Here is a 24541-nt window from a genome sequence, read left to right as displayed (position 1 = left end):
ACGGAGAGAACATGCAGCATCATCACATCAACGACGACGACACAGGACGAGGGCGCCGCATGACGATCAATTCATATGTCTGCAGTCATCATGTCTTCACGTACTTCTGCTGCCTTCATGTGTGACAAAGCCGGGTCAGGACTGAGGAAAGGAGGTTAAACATGGAGGAAACAACTTTCACTGTTTCTCTAAGTGGAAAAAAGTGGAAACAAACTACTGTAAATGTCTTAAATCTCAAACCACCAGAATTAAGTTATTGTCATATTCTTTCATTATCTGACCCACAAGAGTGTCTTGTGGGTCAGATAATATTTTTTAGAATTTATCATGTTGGTTGTATAATAGATGAAGCTCACTGTGATCATAGTAAGGCCAAAGTAGATGATGGAAGAATGTAGGAAATTTAAAAACTGTGCTAACTTTGACTTTCCTTTGTATTGCTGAAGTACATAAAGTTAAACATCTCAACACTCAAATCTAAAAATAATAATTATGCTGTATTAGCTTAGTGTTAAATGTCTCTCTCTGCCTCTCTGTGTCTCTTTGTCTCTCTCTCTCTCTCTCTCTCTCAGAACCCAGCTCGCACTATGTGATTTCCCTGAAGGCGTTCAATAACGCTGGAGAAGGAGTTCCTCTGTATGAGAGCGCCGTCACTCGATCTCTCACCGGTAGGGTCACACACACACACACACAATAGAGTCAATGATTATAATCACAGTAATCTGTGTTTACAGCACACTGGTGTTGTGTTCACATACAAGGCTGTGATACGTGTCAGATATAACAACGTGTTACATATATAATCATATCAGACATGATGGTTGTTACAGTGTCAGTATACTATATTAAACTGATTCTTAAAAGAGTCAAACGTTATAAAAAAAAGAGTGCTGTAAACTGTGACTGATGTGAATATGATAGAGATGTGTAGTACTAGGGATAAAGTGATATTATCTCTTTTATGGGTAGCAGTAGCAACATTAGCAGCAGAAGCATTATCAGTATCTTTATTAGTAAAAGCAGTAGCTGTATTAGCAGCCTCAGTAGGAGTCTAGTAGCATTGGCAGTATTAGCAGCAGTATCAGGAGTAGCAGTAGCAGTGTGTTTGAGTTGATGTTTGTGAGGACTTTATAAAGTTTGTAGGCTACTTGTAGTTTTCATTCAGTGGGAAAAGCCTTTAAAGTGACAGACTCTGACAGTTTGGTCTCAATCTGAATGCAACAGCACCAAGTCCTGAAATATTTATACTGAAGAAACTGTTTTCACACATACGTCAAACCCCATCTGTGTGTGTATATCACATACTGTAGGTACGGCTTACACCCATAGTCATTACTGTGTGCATAGGAGTTGGCAACATAATGAAACAACCACATAGGTCAGTTGTACCTCCAGAACAACACATAGGAGTGTTTTCTAATGCCACCTCTAGCTGCAGTAAAAAAAAATTATGTTTCACAGTGAAACCACAATGCTGTTGTTAAGGTCTGGCACAAAAACCACTTGGTTAGGGTTAGAAACAGATCATTGTTTCCTTAAAATTATGCAAATTTCATCATCATGGCAACAGTCAACACCAGGACAATCGTCGTTATGGTTTTTTAAAAAAATGTCCCAACTCGCGGTTGGAAATGGAAAGCATCTCCTGCAGCTACGTCCACGTTTTGCCATCCACCAAAGCCAGCCCGCCACCTCCTGATATGAAAATGTGTCACCTTATATTGACATCATCTGAACTGCATCACTTCCCCAGATCAATTACTACAGCTGCTAGATGGCATAAACATAACTAAAGGTTGTTTTTGCCGGCTGAATTTTAGACCTATATTGTCATTTTTCTTGTGGGGGCGGGTGGGAGTATATATATGTGTGTGTGTCTGTGTGTGTGCGTGTGTGTGTGTGTGTGTGTGTGAGAGAGAGAGAGAGACTCATTAGCTCTTCCTGCAGACTATGGGCTGTAGAAGTGAGATAAATGAAACACATCCAACTCACAGCCAAGTTTCATCTTATGAATTAAACAGCCGGCCCTCCTCTGCTCACCCAGCAGCCTGCAGCTGACATAAATCCTTTATTACTCTCATAAAAACGCCACATTTCTGAGGTTTTTCAACCTTCATGATGTGATGATAGTCAGAGCAAAAACTAGCAGCAGAGACCACTCGCTTCATCAGCTCACCGCGTTTTCTTAACCTTCGTTACACGATGTTTTTACCGTGAACCTTTACAAAATTGTTTTTACCTGTACTTGTTGTCTTTAAATGAGATTTCATGAAGAAGAGGAGGAGCAAGTGCAAGAGAGGACACATGAAGGTCAGATATGGATCCAGAGAGGGGGAGAAAAACAGTTGAGTGGGGGCAGAGAGAGACATTTGATGGACTTTAATCAAAGCTCATTGAAAGAGGAGGGAAGCAAAAAAGAGAAATATATGATGGCAGAGAGAGAAAAAGAAAGAAAGATTGAGAGATAGACACATAAGATTAACAGAAACATAACATTTTTTGTCTTTTGGCTGAATTAGCTTATAATGTGTCATGTTTAAGTTCATCAGCAGAGGGTTAAATGATATTAGCCTGATAAAAGTTCTGCTTCTGTGTCTTCATCCTACAGCTGGGGATGAATATCAGCAAAACACTGTAGAACCGCCTATTTTACCATGACCTAAAGATCCATAGAGACACATGACTCACTCAACAAAATATTGCCAAAAAGACCAGGCCATAAAACATATATGAATTCTAATGAAAGAGTATTGAAGGAGTCTAAAGATGCATTTTAGGAGTGATTGTAGTGTGGATGGGAAGTAAACATGTGGCTGTGACAGCTGGGATAAACAAAGGACCATGTTTAGACACATCTTTGGTTCTATAGAGACACATAAACACATCTGGAGTTCTGCAGAAGCATGTAGACACACGTGTCGCTCTGCAGAAATATATAAACACATCTGATATCCGTTATGATGTGTAGCACATCTGGAGCTCTGTAGAGATTTGTAAACATATCTGGAGTTCTGTAAAAGTATGTAAAGACATCTGGAGTCCATCAGATATACTTCAACACATCTGGAGTTCTGTAGAGATACATAGACACATCTGAAGTTCATCAGGGATCTCTGCATCTGGAGCTCTATAGAAATACAGATACATCTACTGTTATAGACCTATGTAAACACATCTGGAGTTCTGTAGAAATATGTGAAAACATCTGGAGTTCTATAGATGTATGTAGACACATCTGGAGTTCTATAGATGTATGTAGACACATCTGGAGTTCTATAGATTTATGTAGACACATCTGGAGTTCTATAGATGTATGTAGACACATCTGGAGTTCTATAGACCTATATCGACACATCTGGGGTTCTGTAGAAATATGTGAAAACATCTGGAGTTCTATAGATGTATGTAGACACATCTGGAGTTCTATAGATGTATGTAGACACATCTGGAGATCTATAGATTTATGTAGACACATCTGGAGTTCTATAGATGTATGTAGACACATCTGGAGTTCTATAGACCTATATCAACACATCTGGGGTTCTGTAGAAATATGTAAATACATCTGGAGTTCTGTGCAAATTCATAAACTCATGGAGTTCTACAGCTATACGTAGACACATCTGGAGTTCTATAGAAATATATGAACACATCTGGATTTCTGCAGAGATATATACTACAGTTGTAGTATGACAATGAGGTGTTGATAAGCTGAGGCCCTGAGGGCTGAGACAGAAACTAAATCCACTACTGTTCTGACAAGGTCATCAACAGTAACACACATACTTTCTGTCTTGTCATGGCGAGACAAGCTGAATTCTCTGTCACTTCGTGGCGGCAGGCTGCCAAAGAGTTTTTTTACGAGAGCTTTAAAAAACGGTTCGTTAACGGCGGGATCCTCGTTAATATACTGCCTCGTCCTCGCTTCACCACCCGCACACTGCAGAGATACAACTGATCCTCAACCAACCACCACACTGCCATTAAATCAACGTCTGGAGGACCGCAGAGAGAGAGAGAGAGGGAGAATGGCAGGAGGGACAGGAGCAGTATGAAAGGATGGAGGGAGAAAGAGGGGGAGGAAGATAGGCAGAGAGGGAGTAAGGGGAGAGAGTGAAATAGGGAAGGAAAGGGTGAGGTGAGTGAGAGAGGAGGATTTAAGTAAAGACAGAAGATAAGGAAAAGGAAGAAAAGAGGAAGGGATGAAGGCAGTGAGGTGGGAGGGGTAAGAGAGGAAGGGAGGAAACAAGGGATCGCCGAATAAATGTGAAAAGGAGGAAGAAAAGTGAGCAGACGGAGGAGGGATGTGGAGAGTAATGAAAAGAAGGGAGTGAGGGAGGAGAGAGCAGATGAAGGAGTGCGGTGAGGGAGGAGGAGGAGGAGGAGGAGGAGGAGGCGTGTCCTCCATCCTCATTAGTATTCTGTCCTGACTGGAGCTTTATTGTGATGCTGGACGACCAGTTTAACCACGACAACGCCTCCTGCAGCTCGCCCCGCAGCTCCAAACACCTCCTTCATCAATCTCTCCCTCTCTCTCTCTCTCTCTCTGCTGGCCTGCAGCTGTACATCCCTCTTCAACAGCAACACATTAGATGTCAGTGTTGATTCTCTCAGTGGTCTCGTTTACACTGCAGACACAACGGGACAAACCTGCTTTATCTCCCAGAACCCATCCTGCCTTCACACGAACCCATGAGGTCGTAGTCTCCACACTGAATATGAATACTGAATATGTTCAGTAATCAAGTGGTTTAAATCTAAAACTTAAGCCTTAAAACTAAAGTAATTGATTGCTTATTGTCCAGCATCACTGTTAAGAGGCCGACTTCAGCGAATCAAATCACACAGTTCATCAGGTTTAAAGGAAAACTACATTTTACTACAACTTGTGTTTTCTTTTTGTAGTTTTGTGCGCCATTTCTTTTAGTCCTAATAACATGGTACTCATTAAGTTCATTGCAGAGACGTGGGAACACAGTGGCATCTCTAAATAGTCTGATGGAGCAAGAAACAAGAGCAGTCAGATGATTAAGCAGGTTGGAAACAAGCCAGTCGTTTATCCAGAAGTCTGTAAACCACTTTATTTGGGGGTAAAACTGAAAGCACAACTAAAATAATGCTGGTAGAAACCCCTCATTACACAGGAAAACTGTGTGTGTTAAATATAGAGCAGTATAGGTCAAAGTGGAAGCAGAACATCAGTCTGTAAACTGTGACAGATGTTTATAACAGTTTTTCCTACAGTTTGCCCGTCTGATTGTCTGACGGCTCGTTATTTCTTGACCTGCCTGACGTCTTTTTAGTGACGTCCTTGTGTTCCCAGATCTCAATTATTAACTACAAAAATAAAACCGAAGTTGTGATAAACTGCAGCGGGTCATTCATATGGACGCAGTCAGCTCCACTACAGTCATTCACTAAAGCCGAATGTAACGGACATGATGTTCCAACTGCAGCAAAGAAGCATTCAGAGCTGTATGTTAAACAGTTATCTCAATGACTGAAAATGTCGTCATTGGACCAGGTGACATTATCGATGTCGGGGGTTAAGCCTTTATTAGAGCGACGGTAGAGAGTAGACAGGAAATAAAGAGGAGAGAGAGATGCTAGATCGAACCACTGACGTAAAAAAACAAAACAAAAAAACCCCAATGTTTTATGTTACAATATTTTAATGAAAATAAGTTACATGTCAGCCATAAGGGCTTGACAAATTAATTTCATAAATTGGTCCAATCCAAGGATATTGAACAATAAGAAGAGCAGTGTAGAGTTTAAATCATAAGTCTGGTTTTAACCCTTGTGGTAACCAACAGAGATCCAACACGCACCTGTAGCCCACTTCACCCAAAATCATTCCAATACTTTAAGTGATTATGAGGGCTGATGATGTTGAGCCTGAGGAGAGAGACTGTACAGCGAGAAATGATTTGTTCCAGTAACACTTTTAATATCTGTGTGAGTGTGTGTGTGTGTGTAAAGGCACTAAGATCAAAAAAATAGATGTTAAAATCATTTCTCATAAAAAAGACAAAAAGCTGCATCTTCCTCTGGTCTTTTTTCCTGCTGTTTGTATAGAAACGAGTGAAAATGGAACCAGAAGAAAAACATGAGTGTTGTTTTTTTTTCACTTTTACTGTCCTTGATTTATATTCAAGGAATTGGAGCAACATTTAAGAGGTCTTAGAATCCCTTAGAATCCGTATTTAATTTTTATACATTTAATTATTCATTTGTAATTTTGATTCTATTGTTTTTTTTTAGTTATTTATTTTTTGCATCCTGCATTTTTAATTCAATTATTGCCTTTATTTAGTATCTTGCCTTCTGGACTTAATGTCATCAGTGTCAGTCAGCAACACTGTGACAAACAATCAGTTGTTACTAGCTACCCTGCAGGCTGTTTTACTTATTAAATGCATACAATTAAAAAATAAGGGTTTCGTTTGAATTCATGTTAGTGATTTTGCAGTGAACCAGAAAACAGCATTGTTAAGTTCAGAGCTGATGTGTGTGTGTGTATTTTCCTCTACCTGTGTCACTAACTGTGTTTCTGCTTCCAGTAGGTTTGACTGTCTGTAGATCAGAGATCACAGAGCTGGAATCAGCAGAGCAGCTTTTATCTTTTTTTTTGCGTCACTTCACTGTGCTCGTTCCAGCTCTCTGTTAGCATCTGTTAGCATCTGTTCTATGTTCTGCTGCCTTCAGGTGCTCCTCCACCCTGAATGTCCTGGTTCAGCAGCCACATTTACACCCCCCATGAGGTGTTCAGGTGCTGTATGTCAGAAACAGAACTGCCTTTAAAAGTATTTAGTAATATGAAAATAGACAAGAAAAATCTCAACTAAGGGAGGATAATATTTGAATCTAATAAACATCACCAGTGTTTTATTTTAGGTTTAGGATTTCTGGGCTCGCATCTACAGTATCTCTGAAAGCACCTGAAGGCAGCATCTTTTCTCTGATTGGCTGGAGACACTGATCCAAGGCGATGGGTTTCATTTATTCAATTGTACAAAAGCAGCATATGAATTGACATGCTGGATGGAAATCAAATATTGTGTCAGGTGAAAAGCTTGTATCACCAATGTTAACATATATATATAATTTCTTTTCTTTTCTTTATAAAACCCCCAGAACCTCTTCACTACATGTGGAATACCATTTCACATGTGACTGTCAAAATAGAAAGTCACATGTGCTTTTCAGATATTTAACATCTAAAATGTAAGACATCTCGTGTGACAACTATGGAAGCTGAGAATGGCAATTGTTTTTTTAATGCTGTTATCTGAAGATGACGAGTAAATGATCTCGTGATCTCAAGATAACAAAGCTTGTTTTCTCATGATAACGGGTTAATTTATCTAATTAGCTTGAGAAAACAAACTGTCGATTTCTCAAGATAATGAGATAACGACTTTTTGAGATGACAGGCTAATTAGGGAGAACTCAAAAATGAGTGTCTGCTTCATTTTATCACACCTGATTTCAGCTTTCAAGATCATAACTGTTGGGGAGGATTCATCCCTAGTAGTAAGGGGTTTCTATAAGCCTTATTAACAAATGACTAATTAACTCAATATATCAATACATATTTGTACATCCAAGCACTACAAATAACCTTTTCTGAATAAAATATGACAGAAAACAACATTAAACAGTTTACATCGGCCGAATCCTTCCATATTAAAGCAATGCAGCTGCCATACTGGTGAGCAGAAAACCTGCTATTCTCAGTCCTGCAAGCATAACATGAGATAGTAACAATATTTAAAAAGAAAAGCAAAAGTGCCAAACCCAGAGTTAAATTTGACCATATCATGGTTGTTAGCAATTAAAAGTGCAGTGGTGGATTTTAGTATTGAAAAATAGCTAAAGATGAGACCTGCAGATGTTCAGCTGATACTGCTCTGCTGTGTTTCGTCCTTTAAGCCCCGCCCCTCTGTGGATCTGTGACTCCACTTCCTGTTTAGAGTGACGGCTTTTATCTTTCACTGTCTTCTTACTCTTTGTCTTTTTTCTCTCCTGTTTTTCACTTCCTCATCCATCCACTCCTCCTGTCCTCCTTTCCCTCCACTCACACACATGGCTGCCTGCTGCATGTCACTTCCAAACCTGCATGTCCTCTGTGTATTCTTTTATTTTACATTGTTTGTCTATATGAACATGTAACAAATCTATATTAATCTGAATATATGCTTGTGCCACTCATTTCTCCACATAAAAACCATCATTATCACACATTCATTGCACTGTATGATCTCATTAAATATCACCAAAAACCCGGGTTACCGTTAACGACCCCACCTCAGACCCCATAGACCCATCTGAGGATGACCTCTTTCACCTCTTTGATAAATACCCCACTCCCATGCCAGACACCAGCACTCCTATGATCCCCCCTGTGGGGGTCCAAGCTGTGGCTCTCTCCTCGGACTCGGTACGCGTCTCCTGGGCCGACAACTCCATGACCAAGAACCAGAAGTCATCCGAGGTCCGCTACTACTCCGTCAAGTGGAAGACCAGCTACTCCACCAGCGGCAAGTACAAGGTAAACACCGGCAATCGATGTTAATGTGCAGCTGTTCTACATTACTACTTAGTTTAACACTGTCTCTGCCAGAGTTACGAACATGTTCAAGTCAGACGCGAGTCATGATGATTTAAGACTTGACTTGACAACATCAAAAAAGACTTGGAACTTGACTTTGACTGTTGATGCCAATTAATTGACTTAGGACTTGTTGGTCTTGACTTAGGACTTGTTGGTCTTGACTTAGGATTTGTTGGTCTTGACTTAGGATTTGTTGCTCTTGACTTAGGACTTGTTGCTCTTGACTTAGGACTTGTTGGTCTTGACTTAGGACTTGTTGCTCTTGACTTAGGACTTGTTGGTCTTGACTTAGGACTTGTTGCTCTTGACTTAGGACTTGTTGGTCTTGACTTAGGACTTGTTGCTCTTGACTTAGGACTTGACTTGGGTCTTACCTGTCTTGACTTAGGATTTGATTTGGGACTCATTGGTCTTGACTTGGGACTACATTTGAGACCTATTGGTCTAAGTGTGTCTGCAATGAAATGCATACATTGCATACACTTTATCAGACAACACTTAAACTTGTGTATTAAGCCCCCCTACCTACATTTCTACTTCACAGCATCTCCACCAGATGCTGCTGATTGATTATCAGCTGATAGGATTAAACATCATTCATGTGCTGCCTGCACTCAGTTGAAGCAGGTGTCTTGTTCCTTGCTGCTATATAACAAGTGGCATGCTGGCACAACTAAATGGAGCGCAGCTTGTGTAAAGAGTAATTGTGGAAGATCAAGGAGTTTTACAAGCAAGACTCACAGAACAGAAAATAGACTGGAAAATTACAACGGCTTTGACTCTATGGCGGTGCAAGAGGAGAAGTATTTAAGTAAGACATAACCTTGATCATTTGGATTGTTCTGAAAAGAAGACCAACTCCTTCACTGATCTTGTCATGTTATCCTGTTGACGCTGTGAACAATTTTTCTTCCAAACTGTGAAAAGTTTGAAAATAATTTGGTTAAAAACACTTGAAATAGAAAATCAGTATAAGGGCAGACAGTCTGCTCACCTTTACGAAGAACAGATGGAGGGAAGCAGAAAGGCCTTTTCTTCCTTTTTTCTCTCAGATTCTTAAGAAAGATGTTTTCTTAGTGAATCAAGGACAAACAGAGGCCTAATCTTAAAGTGAAAATATAACCGAGTTAATTGAAATAATCTTTTTATAAGTACAAACAAAGAAGGACTGACTGTCTCCATAACAAAAAGGAAAAAGGAAGACGGACACATTTTCAAAGTTTTATGAAACTTTGAAGGCGTTGTTCATGTCAGTATTTCTCTGTATTATCTATATTGTGTTTACAGTATGTATACCTACAGTATATATGTTGTCATATCCAATATATACATTTTCAGAGTCTAACTGATAAACTGCTTATATAAGTCATTGCAAATGTGCAATATATAGCAGCAACCTAACTAGACAACATCATCTCTGAAATTGAAATTCATAGTTTCAAACTGAGATATCTGGATGTTCTGCCTCTGGCTAATGTAAGCCAGACTTCAGGTTTAAGTCCAGGCTTGGAACTTTTTTTCCCCTTTAAATCAGATTTATGCAAAATGAAAAATATCAGTGAATGTTTAAATTTACAAGTTAATGAGGAGCAACTCTACAATGTCTTTTGACAGTCTTGCTAATGTATTGACAAACAACTTCTTTTTCAGATATATTGTAAAAGTGTATTAACTTCTGCAAATGTGTTGTGTGTCCAGTCTGCAGACACCACAGCGCTCAGTCACACCGTCAATGGCCTCAAACCAAACACCATGTACGAGTTTGCTGTCATGGTAACCAAAGGTCGCAAGTCCAGTACCTGGAGTATGACTGCACACGCCACCACATATGAAGCAGGTAAGTCTCTCACACACACAAACACACACACCATGTCCTTCTATCATTGTGAAGACCCCAACTGGTACAACATTCCCTAACCCTAACCCCAAGTCTTAACCCAACTGCCCTTTGAAGAAGTGAGGAACAGTCAAAACGTCTTCAGTTTCTATACCTTGAGGTATGAGTAACATTATGTTGGCAGTTTAAACACACAATATGTATGCATACGTGGCATCATGGGAGTTATTAAACAACCAGCTTCTTCAGGTTAGGATAACTCCAGTGTTCATTGTTGGCAATGTTTTCACCTGAATTATCCGCAGACATCTCTATGAGGTTTTGTTTATGATGTTTGAAGGGTTTTTTCATGTATGACGTAACAGGAAAACAGTTCATTGCATAAAACATTTTGATTATCATATTTTGATAGTTTTATATGTTATTTGACATACCTTGTAAAATACAAGCATATCATATCAATATTGGAAAAATATCCATATTAATGTAGTGATTCATTTGAAACACAGCCCTAATGTGCATTTACTCTCCTGTGGAGGTATTATGTTTTCTTTGTTGGGGTCTTATAAAGGTAATATGATTTCTTCCGGTTTGATTTTGATTTCAAAAGTGTGCAGATACACTGTGACCATATTGTTCACCTGTATGGATGTTATTATTAGCTATTCAGCTGGAAGCCAAACAGTTCATGAATGAGCCAGTGATTGCGAAAAGTGAACAAAGCAGCTAATGCAAATCAGCAAGTGCAACTTCTTGAACGATAAACTTCATTAAGTGGACCTTGAGTTCAGTTTTGTCTTGTCAAACTGCTGTTCCCAAGGTCAAGAGTACTTTTACACTCAAGGTTGTGTTTGGTTTTAGAGTTTAAGTGGTTGATTCTTTTTAAAAAAAAGTTGTAATAAACTTTTCTTCTGTTATTTCCTCCTCACTGACATGTAAAAACCCCTGAATGCAGGAAGTTCACAGTTTTTCTCAGGGGATTTGTTGAAAGTCATTCAGGGGAAAACAGAGAATCACTGAATGAGGACAGGTTCAGGAAACGTAGGTACATCAAAACAATAAGGTGCCAAACTTCCTTTTCTTTTTACCCTCCCTGAATAGTGATTAGTTATAATAAGGAGCGTTAACAGAAGTCATGTTTTGGTTCAGTGAGTTGTCACAGAGAAACTCCACTCACCCCCGCAACAACAACACAACTGTCTGCAACAATGAAACAGAACCGCACACTGAAATCAAAATGTCAAGGTATCCCTTTCAGGATGTTTACAATCATGTTTGTCGGATTTGTCATCCAATTAAGCGTGAACGGCATTACCCCGCTGGCTCTCTGGGGCCTGCTGGAATACATTGACATTCAGAGCGAGCATACGGACTGAGCCCACTCAGTCCCTGCAGTGATCCACTGGCTCTGGACACACAAACACTGACCACATTTTCACAGCAAAAGACAGAAAAAACCGCCTTGACTGCAGCTCATAATACCTCTGCCTTACTGTTAGAAATAATCACTTCCTGTGTCTAAGGACACAAGACACTAGTTAAAGGACAATATATCATACAGTATTTGGTGAGGTAAAGCAGATCTTATACTTAGTCTGAGAAAAGAGTACATTAAATTTGCTTTAAGTTTTTCTTGCTCCCCAGAGGATGAATTCCAATGCAGCAAAGTCTAATGGGCAGATCATTGTGCAGTTTTCACGCTGATGAACCCTTTACACCACAATTCCCAAGCTTTGGAATGGGCACCCCACCTGGGGTTGCCTGATATGTAAATGGAATTGCAAGACATCTGCTAAAAAATAGATACATTTTTGATAAGTAAATAATAAAGACCCCTCCAGATATATTTTAAAAAAATATGAAACATATTCTCCTTTAAAAAATAAATTGTGACTGATATGTTTTTTCCACCAAAAAAGTTCATGAAGTTTCTTTTAAATTAGAAAATATAAAAAATGTAAAAATAAAAGCAGAATGGTTTAATTTTGTTGCTTGACCCTTGAACTGCATCAACCTTGACAGTCACAAGATGTTGACATGACCTGGCATTCAGTGCAGTTCTATAAATACATGGATATGCCAGCAAGCAAAGAGACTAAATGTCTTTGAACTAAAGCCCCCGCAAGAGCTTATAATATTACACTATCTAGCAGAGCTGCTTTACTTGACAAGAATTGTTTGACTCATTTTGCTTCAGTGCCATGGGCTCTTCTGGGAGTTAATAATCTAAAATTCAACCAAAATAGTTGCTGTTTTTGCTGCAATTACTGTTGGGCCCATTGTAACTGAAGAATCCAAAACAGAATGATCTTTGTTTTCCCTAAAATAAGGGAAATCTTCTGCAGCTCGACACTGAACATTTTCTGTATTTTAGTATTTATCTGTAAATGGTGTATTCAATGGAGCACCATCCACATCAAGAAAGATCACGAGAAGGCAAATTTTAAATCATTAATTCATGATAAAAAAAAAAAATGGCTCCAGGACGCTTCCCTTGGGGACCCCGTTGATTATGGACGTTCTATTAAAAGTCACCTTTCAAAATATACCTGTGAGATAGGATTGAATCCATTTTGCTTTTGCTTCATTATAACCAATGACACTTAACATGAAGAGTAAAGTCAAGTTAGGGCTTTAATGTAATTCCCAGCATTGCCAACAAATCAGTCAGAATACTTGAGAAAATGTGTGTGGGAGTTAAGGACCTTTTATGGGTGCTAAAAAAGTTCTGTACGATTTCAGCTCACAGTTTTGGAGGTGGTTTGTGTCTGATTTGAATCCAAACTTTGTGTCATGTCATTTGCTTACAGAATTGCGGTGTTATCATTAGCCAATACATTTTAGACATAGTTTCTATTAACTATTGAACTTGGGGGTATAGTCAATATTTCATTCAATATTTTATGCTTGGTATTACCCAATCAACTGCAGGTGTGGTTATGACAGGTTCAAATACTATCAGTTATGTCCACGCTACAGTCAGTGATGATGTTTCATTTAGTGCCATTATGAGAAAATAATTTTTTGTCCAAATACTTTTATTTGTGAATAAATATCTGCAAAACTAATGACAATTCCAACAGTTGTACTTTTTCTTTAGTGCCATATAGCAAATGCAACTAAAATGCTGAACATAATTAAAAATTATTATTTAAAAATAATCCTCGGTAAGCATTATGCTAGTATTGTAAGTGAGAGCATGTTAGCATGCTGACATTAGCTCAAAGCACCGCTGTGCTTTAGCCTCAGAGAGGCTAAACTTAGCCAATAATCTTCTTGCTATAGCCTGATACTTCATGGACTGAACATTTCCCAAAATATTAAATTATTCCTTTAATCACATTAGTTGCATTTTAATGGACATGTCAAGGTGTGGGTAACTCATTGTATTTCAGCAAATCATCTGCTCATTTACTTAATGAACCCCCAAACAATCTAACCTTCATCAGCTGAAATGCAGAAACTGAAGCTAATTGCACCATCATCTCATTCTGCCACCTCTCACACTGCTTTTTTCTCTCCTTTTCTTCTCGTCTATGCATAATGGACAGCTCCTAGCTCCGCCCCCAAAGACCTGACAGTGATCAGTCGTGAAGGACGACCCCGCGCTATTTTAATCAGCTGGCAACCGCCGATGGAGGCTAACGGACGAATCACAGGTGAGTGTCCACACAAACATACCAATCACCACACGTTACATACTTACTGCTCAATTCACACTCACTGTTCATCATCAGAGGTAATAGTTATCTTAATTGTTGACTAAACTGCTGATTTTATCAGTCAATATATTAGTTAATATATTAGTTGATATATTAGTTTATCAGTTAATATATTAGTTGTTTAGTCCGTCAATATTTGAAAGTAGGCAAACATTTCCTTACTGATAATATCAACAAAGTGTTCAAGAGTACAAGTATTCAGTTGTCACTCTGCGTGTCCAAACACACACACACACACACACACATACAGCCACACTTTCTTCCATTGTTTTCTCTCTCTTCCTCTGGGCGATCGGCCTGGCTGCAAACGCGTCTGTTTTAACGAGCTCTGCTGCTCCTGCTGTGTCCCGGAGGACGAAACAAACGCTCCCTGCAGGGATAACAGAAAAGCGCTGCACAACACACACTCACAGAGATCATATATTTTTAGATCTGAGATGCTTTTGTACTTTGTTTTATTCTATATGTTATGCCTAATTCCATTTAAAAATATTGCATCTCACATTTTACTTCTAAACTACTAAACATCTTTCTGTCTTTATCATCTAATGAAAGAGTAGTCTACATACCTCTACGGGTCTTACATGACACTGGTTATATGAGATATCTTCTGTCCTAAATGGGTCATTTTCCCTGATACATACATTATAATATTTTTATAACAAACTGGATGAGAATTTTAAAAAAAAAATTAACTCTTACATATAATTTTTGTCTGACGATCACATCCTGCACTGCACTCTGGATAAGAACATTATTGTTTTTTTAAACTCATATAACATGTAAATACTTGTCTGACAGGCTACATCCTGTACTACACGCTGGATAAGAACATGCCAATAGATGACTGGGTGATGGAGACGATCAGCGGCGACCGGCTGACCCATCAGGTTGTCGATCTGAACCTCGATACGGTTTATTACTTCAGGATTCAGGCCAAGAACGCCAAAGGAGTCGGCCCACTGTCTGAGCCCATCCACTTCAGGACTGCAAAAGGTCTGTCAGTGTGTCTGTCTGTGTGTGTGTGTGTGTGTGTGTGTGTGTGTGTGTGTAACTGAAGATCAAGACCTGCTTTATGTGTAAATGTATTCCTTTGTTTTATAATTTATAAGTTTTGCTGAATCTTTCTGGTTGTCTTTCAGTGGAACATCCAGACAAGATGGCCAATGATCAAGGTAAGCTTTTTCTCTGCTGGTGCGTGTGCGTGTGCGTGTGCGTGTGCGTGTGTCTGTGTGTGAATTTTAGATTATGTATCATCTCAAATAATGTGACTTAACAGAAATCTGTCATCATATAATTTCCAATCATCAAATCATCTTTAATCTTGAAATTATTTACAAAGTGTGTTTCTCATTAGATCATCTCTGATTAAAGTTAATATTCAAATTAGCTTCAAAATCTTGATTTTAAAATCATCTTTGATCTTCAAACATCTTCTCATTTCATGTCTTTTTATCAGATCATCTCTAATTCAAGTCAAATCATCTTCAAATAATCTTCAATAATCTACAGTTTTACAAAGAATATTATCGTAATTTCTTGTAAAGTTTAAATTATCCTTGATCTCAAATTGTATTTGATCTTGAAATCACATTGTTATCTATTATCTCTGATCTTCAAATTATTTTTTATCTACTTTTCTGTGTTTTGTTCCTCAAGCACAATGACAACTAAAGGAAATGTAGTGTGTATGGTACAGCCGTGCTGCTGATGGGGTACAAGTTGACAAGACTGATAAAGTTGCTGAACATAAGCAGATGAATGTTGAATAGCATCATGTATTCACAGGTAAATTACAGCAGGACATTCTCCTAAACTTTACACAGTATTTCAGGATCCAAAGACGTAACAATGATAATAGAATTATAGTAATTTTAGTGTTATATTTATATTGTGTGCCATCTAGATCTTTGCTAGATGTGCACACGTCACCCACCTTGCAATTGCATGATGCGTTCAAAGATTATGGCACATAAGCCACATCTACAAAACTTTGGTGACCTTCACATTATAGAAAAAATGGTCTGCAATATAAAACAACAAAATTCCATTTTTTTCAGGCTCATTCACATACGTTTTGTCATGTGTGGTGAAGATTTGGTGAAAAATGTAGAGGAAAATGCAAAAAAAGGGTTAGCAGAAATGGGTGAGGCTAGTACACTATCCAAGGATCTTTATTCTATGACTCACAGTACAAGGGTTATTTAAAGTATTACTGGCCATATGGTGGCGGTGGTGTTTGAATGCGGATGCCCAATATATGTGCCAGATATGATTCCTGTGGCACAAACAATCTCTGAGATTCTCTGTTAGTTTTTTATGCGATCGACTCAATGTAATTATTCTTCAACTAAAAGCTTTGTATTTCAAAAGAGGATATAGCTATGAAAAGTAGGAGCTGGATTGGACTATTTGAACAACTAGCTAAAAGTATGGTGTATGGGGAGGTATTATTATGCCAGCAATCACACCGATTGAAATAAATTGAATGGAAGTCAATATTCTTTTGTTCTTATCAATTGTAATCTGATTCTCAACTACTGGCAGCTGTCAAATGATTACGAGTAAGGGAAAAAGAATGAAGGGAAGAGAGTTTAGAAAAAGGTGAGGTGTGAGGAAAAGATTAGAAAAAAGGACGAATGGAAGGGAGAAAACAGAAATAAAGTTGAAAAAGCTTAAGAAGGAATGAAGGAAGAATGAAGAGAGGAGAGAAGGATGAGCCTGGCTTGACTGGCTGAAATCTCAGTTTTGTTTGTCACATGTGCACTAATGAGAAATCATTCAACGAGAAAAGGAGACAGAGATGAAAAATGTGAAAACAGAGTAAGTTACTTCATTTTCTTCTTAATTGAATTTATTTTTCACTTTATGCAAACAACTCTGACTCATCAAGCTGGAGGAAAGTCGTTTGTTAATTGCAAGGCAAAAATCATTTTTCTTCAGACGGAGAGAAATAAAAGCAGGGAGAGAGAGGAAGAAGAAGCTTTTGTCATTATTAATGCAGACATATGGGAGGCGATGGAAAAGAACTGTTTACCATATTTAAGTTTGTCAAATTAACTCAGACATAATTAACGCTCTGCTCTCTGGTTCTATTCATCAGCCGCTGCAAACAGCAAGCAGGATGGGACATGATGCTAATGAAGGCTCAAAACTTTTTTAATTTGCTCCACTAAACTTTGAAATCTCACAGCAGCTGCTTAAAGCATTGTTTCTCAAGTAGTAGTCTGTGGTGTAATTGCAAGGAGTCTGTGAAATAATAAAAAATATATTTTAAAAAGATCCTATGGCTTTTACAGACATACCACATTTCTTCAAATAATGGTCAAGGCCTTTATTTACCTCAACTACAGAAGGTACCAGGCCTTTATTTAAAGCAGACTTGTATTAGAGGCAGGCCTTTATTTCTAAATCCCTGTGTTTGATAATTGGTCATATTTTGGTACAAAGCCGCTCCTGTTTGCCCTATTAAAGTTACTGCATTATGCTGTTAAAGTTACTGCATTACATTACAATACAAAATATGCACTCCACTGGCTGAGAGAACATAACGGGCGGTTTTGTAGTCTTTAATGCTCAATTTTATTTTTAAAAAGCCTTTGAATTTAAAGTATAATGAGCGGGATTCTCAGTATCAGACTGTTGTTACAGTTATAACATGCACAGAAAACAACATCACATAGTGTTGTAGCATTTGATTCCTGTAACGCACACCTGCAAGCTGTCCAGTGTATGCTGGACTTAAACAAACAGCAGTACATCGTCAGTAAAAAAAAAACAGAAATGGAAATCGGAGGTATCCAAACACACTTCAGTTCTTGGCTGCACTCAGAGACATTTTGTCTTAGTTAGGAACAGAATTGGAGATAAGGAAAAACCCTGGCGAAGCCCAAAGAGAACATGCAACAACTTCCTTCAACCCTCTTCACAAAGTTGCCACCTACAAGGAGCAATTCACCATTACCACTGACTTAAAGGTGCAGACTCTTATTTCAGCTTCTTCACACTTGGCTGCAAGCCGCCCCAGTCCCGTGCTCGATTCATAAACCAACATCAACGCTGCACTGAGAGATTATGTCCATGAGCATCAGCAATAGAATAGGAGACAAGGGACAACCCTGGAGCCCACAAAGAATGTGCTTTGACTTCTTGCTGAGTATATAGACAAAGCTCTTAGTCTGGATATTCACTAAACAGTTCAAATGGCTTGTTTCAAAAAGATTGAGTACCTTATATTCCCCCACAAGATACCCTGAGGGCCTTCCACAAGTCCAGACAGCACATGCAGACTCTATGGTCAAACTGAGTTAGCTTGATTTGATTGCTGATACAAGCTCAGATTTTTCATTTCTTGAAAGTTGGCTTAAAATATATCTGGAGCTATCATCAGTGCAACATGCCCTGAAGCTCAAACCTGCAAAAGTGCCATTTATTCACAGTTAGCTGGAGCATGACAAGACTTTTCAATGTTAATTAATTGATTAATGAATTATATATGAACTAATCTCATCAAAAATCTGTTGATGTAAGTATCATATTTACATTTTCATAATAAAGAATAAAAAAGTCTGCACATGATTTTTAAAAAAGGCTACAAAATAAAATAAAATCAGTATTATTAAAAATCATTAAAAAGAGTTAATCCAGAATATAGTTTTAGAACTATGAGTTTTAGAAATATGTACAATGAAATACTGATTCTTGTCAGACTAAGGTAACCAGAAAAATGGTAATAATGACATTTGCATGAAGATGATAAAATGTATTCTTCAAAGTTTGATTTGGCTAAAGAGAGATTTAAAAGGCTTCATTGAAAAGAATGTGAGTAAGGGGGTTCCTGAGCTTTAAATGAACTATTGTGCAGCTACAGTAAAAATGTGCTGCATGTTGTTGTGTCAGCCAATCTTGAGTACAATCACATGATCAGCCCTTAGCCAATCATATGTGTGCTGATCATAGTTTCAATTCCCTACTAGTGTTACCTTTATTTAAGATCAGAAAATACTGCTATTCAAGATGAACAAATCAATCTTGTAACTGCATTCGAAGAACCAAGTTAGAATCAACAGGATCATTTTAGCAACATAAGATCATGTTAGCCTGGATTACTTAAACCATGTTCAATGAGCTGAGCCCTGGTCCACTGTTCTAGATGCACTCTGGGAATTTTCAATGCAGCTGGACTTCAAGTGCAGTGAAGTGATTCACATGTTGGGACGCTGAACCAGAGAGACTCAGCTCTGGTGTCAGGCTGTTAAATGGTGCTGTTTGTCATTGACAGCCGTGTGTGTGTGTGTTTGTGTATGTGTGTGTGTCTGTGTGTGTGTGTGTGTGTTTGCACATGTACTGTACACACTGCAGTCACTCTCCATATAAATCAGAGCGAAGCGTCGTCAGGGGAGGAGGGAAGATCGATGTTCAACCCACTTACTGTGGACCTCACACTGTAAACACACACACGCACACACATACACATAGATATACACACTGTTTAATGCACACACAAAGACCCAGTGACCAAAAAGATCATGTGTGTGTGAATGTATTTCAGAAACATGAGGATTTTAAAATCCAACTTTAATCAAACTGGTATGTGAAAGAAAACATCAAATCTTTTTCTGCATATTTTAAAGCTCCAAAACTCATCGCTGCTGCTGCTGGATGGTGCGGGAGGAAGACACCAGCTTTAAGCCTTAAAATGTGGGAGAATTATATATCGTGTCTCTTAAGTGAATTCGAGAGAATTTAAGATGTGGTATTCTTTAGATTCAGTGCCCTGACTCGTGTGACAGTGTTGAGGTCTTGAAAATCTATCATCAGTTTCTAGTCTCTGTTCTCTGACACCCTCTGTGATGATCTGCTTTCACCCCACAACTAATGACTTCCCAATCAAATCTCCTCTTCCATTGTTCAAAGTTCACTCACCTGCTGGTTCATGAACTCAAAGCAAAACTAATCAAAAAATTAAAAAAAACATTAAAATTACCTGCCAAAAAGAGATTTTTTTTTATAGCTTGTTGATTAAAATATACAGTTGACATACACAGGAAATATAATGGTCGCACAGAGGAGACAGTCACTGTACAATGTACTCTGATAACAAAATCATTATATATTATAGTCTAGAGCAGCATAATCATTACCACGAAACAAAAGAAGTTCTTTCTTTCTTTCTTTCCTCTTTTTACCCAACTTTGGCTTGTTAACGGTGGGAGCCTTGTCTGGCTCTGATTGACAATGTAGTAGCAAAATTGCCTGTAGAAGAAACCAGGCTAATGAGTTAGCCTTAGTATGCGCAATCAAACTATAGTAGTGCAAATGTGATGTACCCTGATGAGTTACCATTCCTTTCAACTTTTTTGTTTTGCCTTAACCAATCAGTAGCAAGTGACATATCTTGCCCTTAGCGGTTGCTTGAAGCAGTTAATTTGACAATAAATTTGACGATTCTTTACAACAATCAAAGAAACTGGTGTTGATATGTTGATTTAAGAGTTTTTATCTCTATAAGTTGACTTACAACAATATGTTTAGCTGTATCTCATCCATAACAAGTCTTGCTATCAATTTTTCAAAGTGGCTGCTTGCAGTATTGCAGCAAAAAAATCTCCTGTGGCCCAAAAAGCATTTTCTTCATAGACCTCCATCATAAAAGAGATATCTATAAAACTTTTGGCAGGACTCCTCCAACTGCAAATATGGTAAATTATTACTCTTTGTACTATGAATTTTTATATTAGTAAAACTTTCCCAGAGCCTTGAAAAGCAATTTTGAAATTCATCTATGAGCCGAGCCAGAGAAACACTACTGCACATATTCAGTGGGCCGCACAACATGGAAGCTAATCTGGAAGCTACGACACTTCTTTGGCTCATGTGTCAGGCGAGCATTCTTCATACATTACTTCATTCACTCAGCATTTTCATTCAATTGAATAAGAACTATCTGCTAGCTTAAGTGATATCCAGTTCCTATAACACATCCATGTTTCTCCATCTGGGTAGAAACGGCTGTCAGTGGACACCAGACCATAAATATCATAAATATCACAAATTACAACAACTCAGACAGCAATTTTAAGGTCTGGATTTTGAGGCTAAATTTGATAAAGTACTGGCTGGATGTATTTGATCCTAATGTGGAAACAAAGGTAATGACTTGGCCATGGCTAGCTGCCTTTAAACCTGTTGAAGAAACCAGATTAGTGTTTTGTGTAGATGAGTGTTGATGTAGTGTAATGCTGCTCATTAGTAAGATTGTTTGCTGTCCTCCTTCTTTAAAGTCTAACATTTGAGTGAGAGAACAAACCAACAGGATGCTTAAATACCACTCCTGCCTCTGCTGATTGTCGGTAGTTTGTGACAGATGAGAGCTCAGCTCATGCTGTGTCCATGTTTTTCTGGATTAACCTTGGCTCCAGGGGAAAACTTTGCTGTTGGGCCCCTGTTGACTTCCCACTCCCACCGCCCACCTCCTGCCTTCTGTGCATTGTGTTTGTAGCCTGTGGCCTTCAAATTCTCATTAAGTGCACAGCTGACGATACATGGCAGCTTCATTATTTACCCAGAGATCCAGAAAACAAAAAAGTTCTCCTGTGGGAATGATACTAACTGGCCTCGGGTTTTCTACATGTCAATTTAGATTGTGATCATGTGAATAAATACAGTTCCATTTAGGAATATGCATCATATGAGCAAAATACAAACAATAAAGTCTTAAAAGTAGTATTTTTTTCACACGGCACCTCTAAAAAACAGGACTACAAAATTAGGTAGTAATCCACTTCACTTGATATTGTATGTGTAAAAATGTGCAATTAACTAAATGACCAAAAACAGCCACACAATAATTTTGGGAAATGGGGGTAACCTGCAGGTCTGGGGCCCAGGGCCAGTCGCCTGCTTTGCCCTGTTGGAAATGCAGTCTTGTCCATAACAACCATTTTTAGTCGTCCAATGGTGTGGACTCCTGCAAGTCGTTACCGTGGGAACCATTCTAAACATCCAATGCAGTGTTAGAATCGAGGCAGGTGGATAAACCCTGAAGATTTGGACTAAATGCAATCTCAGGAGGGAACTGCACGCTCACACACAGTGTGTGTGTGTGTGTGTGTGTGTGTGTGTGTGTGTGTGCACCCACCACCTGAACAAGGTCATTTATTTCCTAACAGGAAACAATTTCTCTTTCCAATCCCTCTATTCCATCTGCAAAATGACTCTCAGCTTTTCCTTCTTCATCTCCATTTTCTCTGTTCCTCTATTTTTGTTCCCTCCTCATGTTGCTGTTTCTGTCTCGTCTTTCAGGTCGAGGAGGAGACCACACCTACTGGCCTTCTGATAACAACCTGATTGACAGGAGCAGCATCAACGGTAACACACACACACACACACACACACACACACACACACACACACACACACACACAGTTCTTCTGCTTGACTGAATATGACTGTCAGAAAGTAGAATTACATTTGGGTTCATTATTGGAGTCAATACAGCAATGAGACCAAAACTCCTGGGAGTGCTGTGTGTGTGTGTGTGTGTGTGTGTGTGTGTGTGTGTGTGTGCGCGATACTTTGCAGCATCATCAGATTATCACAGCGACTCAGTTGTTTTCTTTAATCACTTGGCTCAGTCACATCTAAACTTCCTTTAATGACTCGCTGCGTCCTGACGAGGAGCTGCAGCCTGATGATTTACAGTCTGTTAGCGTCACTTCTTGTTTGCCGTCATATCGCCATCGGCAGGAAAAAATTAATTAGATCCACTATATCACTGTCAATCAGTGTTTTTACAAACTGGGGAAAATCATCTTTATGGAGGAACAGGATTAAAAGAGTGTGGTGGCATATAAATCCTCAGCTTCTAGTTTTTAATATGGCAACAACAAGATTATTGATAATAGTTTGATGCAGGACGGTGACAAGAAAACAAGAGCTTCTAGTTTGAAATATCACAATATGACTAACAATATCAAACTCTAATATCATTCTGTTTATGATTATAATAAATGATTATTGTTACATGTCATATATATGTGAAAACATCTCTAATGGATAGAAATTATTTGTACTTTATTGTTTATTTCCCTTTTACCTATAATGTATATTCACATATTGAGGTACTTTCAGCCTTAAATACTACCTCTGATTACTAAAGAAAGGCTAATATTATTGCTAATATTCGCTATAATTCAAATAACATTAATGTGAATATATTTCCACTGATAACACTCATATTGACGCTATAAATTCTTATAATTATAATGATGCTGATGCTTTATTAATGCTAATAATAACAATAGTGCTATTTTTCAACACCAAAAGTAGTAGTCACGATAACACAAATATTTATGCTAATACTAACACTGAAGCTAATGCTAATACTCATGCTAATATTAATGCTAACAATACTTACACTAATGTTAATTCAAATACTTCTATTACTGCTGTTAATAACATTAAACTAACACTAAAGACTAACGCTGTTATTATATTATGAATCTTAATACACATAGTAGGCTAAGGCTAATAATAATGATACCCAAGCCGATGTACATGCTGCTAATGTTATTCTTAATACACACATAATTGCTAATTTAAATGCTAATAGTACTAATACTAATGCTATCAGAAATACTCATACAGTACTAAGTACTCAGCTAAAGCTAAAGCTAATGCAAATATTAATACAATTGCTGATAATACAAATCATGATGAGAACTATGGCTATGTCCTCTCCTGTTTCTGCTGGAAGAAAAACTGTTCTGTTGCCCCTCCTCCACAGAGGTCAGAGGTCAGGGTCTGTAGCTGGCAGTGATTCAGTGTCCCACTGGAGGACAGTTGAGCAGGATGTGTGTGTATGTGTGTGTGTGCGCGTCTGAAGATGTGCTCTCTAACATTTTGTCAGCGTTGTTGTTGCTGCTTCTGCTGCTGCCAGAGGCGATCATAAATCCATCCTCTCTGACCTCCGCCCTCCTCTGGCTTTATGGTGGGTCAGCGAGGGTGAAGCCTCATTCATCAGCTTGACCGTATTTCATCTTTAATGCAGTGTCGTCCTTTATGTCGCAGAGCTTCCTCTCACTTGAAAAACGACTGGGAGAGAAAGATTCACCTCTGACTCTTTCCATCAGGTCACAGCTCTGTAGGCCTGACAGTGTCTGCACTCAGGTGATCTGATCTGAGCAAGTTGGAGGTGTTTGTGTGACAGTACGGCCTGGCTGCTGATGGACATCTTCTTCATTTTCTCCTCATTTCTCTCAGAGGAGGTGATGTTGTTTGTTGTCAAGGCTGAGAGCTCCTTACCACTCAGAGCGCCAAGCAATTAAAGTTAAAAATATCTCAGCTTTAAGCAAATGAAACTCC

At 38.5% G+C, this 24541-nt stretch overlaps 1 protein-coding gene across 1 annotated transcript in view; it reads left to right on the top strand.

The window, feature by feature from the left end:
• Positions 1 to 24541, top strand: part of dcc (DCC netrin 1 receptor) — a 193189-nt gene that overhangs the window by 108509 nt on the left and 60139 nt on the right. The window contains exons 16-22 of the mRNA XM_067575272.1: positions 573 to 668; positions 8382 to 8554; positions 10316 to 10454; positions 14006 to 14113; positions 14978 to 15172; positions 15319 to 15351; positions 22481 to 22546. Coding sequence (XP_067431373.1) covers positions 573 to 668; positions 8382 to 8554; positions 10316 to 10454; positions 14006 to 14113; positions 14978 to 15172; positions 15319 to 15351; positions 22481 to 22546 — 810 coding nt within the window. The remainder of the gene's footprint in view (positions 1 to 572; positions 669 to 8381; positions 8555 to 10315; positions 10455 to 14005; positions 14114 to 14977; positions 15173 to 15318; positions 15352 to 22480; positions 22547 to 24541) is intronic.

Source organism: Thunnus thynnus, chromosome 19, assembly GCF_963924715.1.
Source record: "Thunnus thynnus chromosome 19, fThuThy2.1, whole genome shotgun sequence".
Taxonomy (NCBI): Eukaryota; Metazoa; Chordata; class Actinopteri; order Scombriformes; family Scombridae; genus Thunnus; species Thunnus thynnus.
Note: the sequence above shows the minus strand (reverse complement) of the source record. Positions and strands in the feature narration are given on the sequence as shown.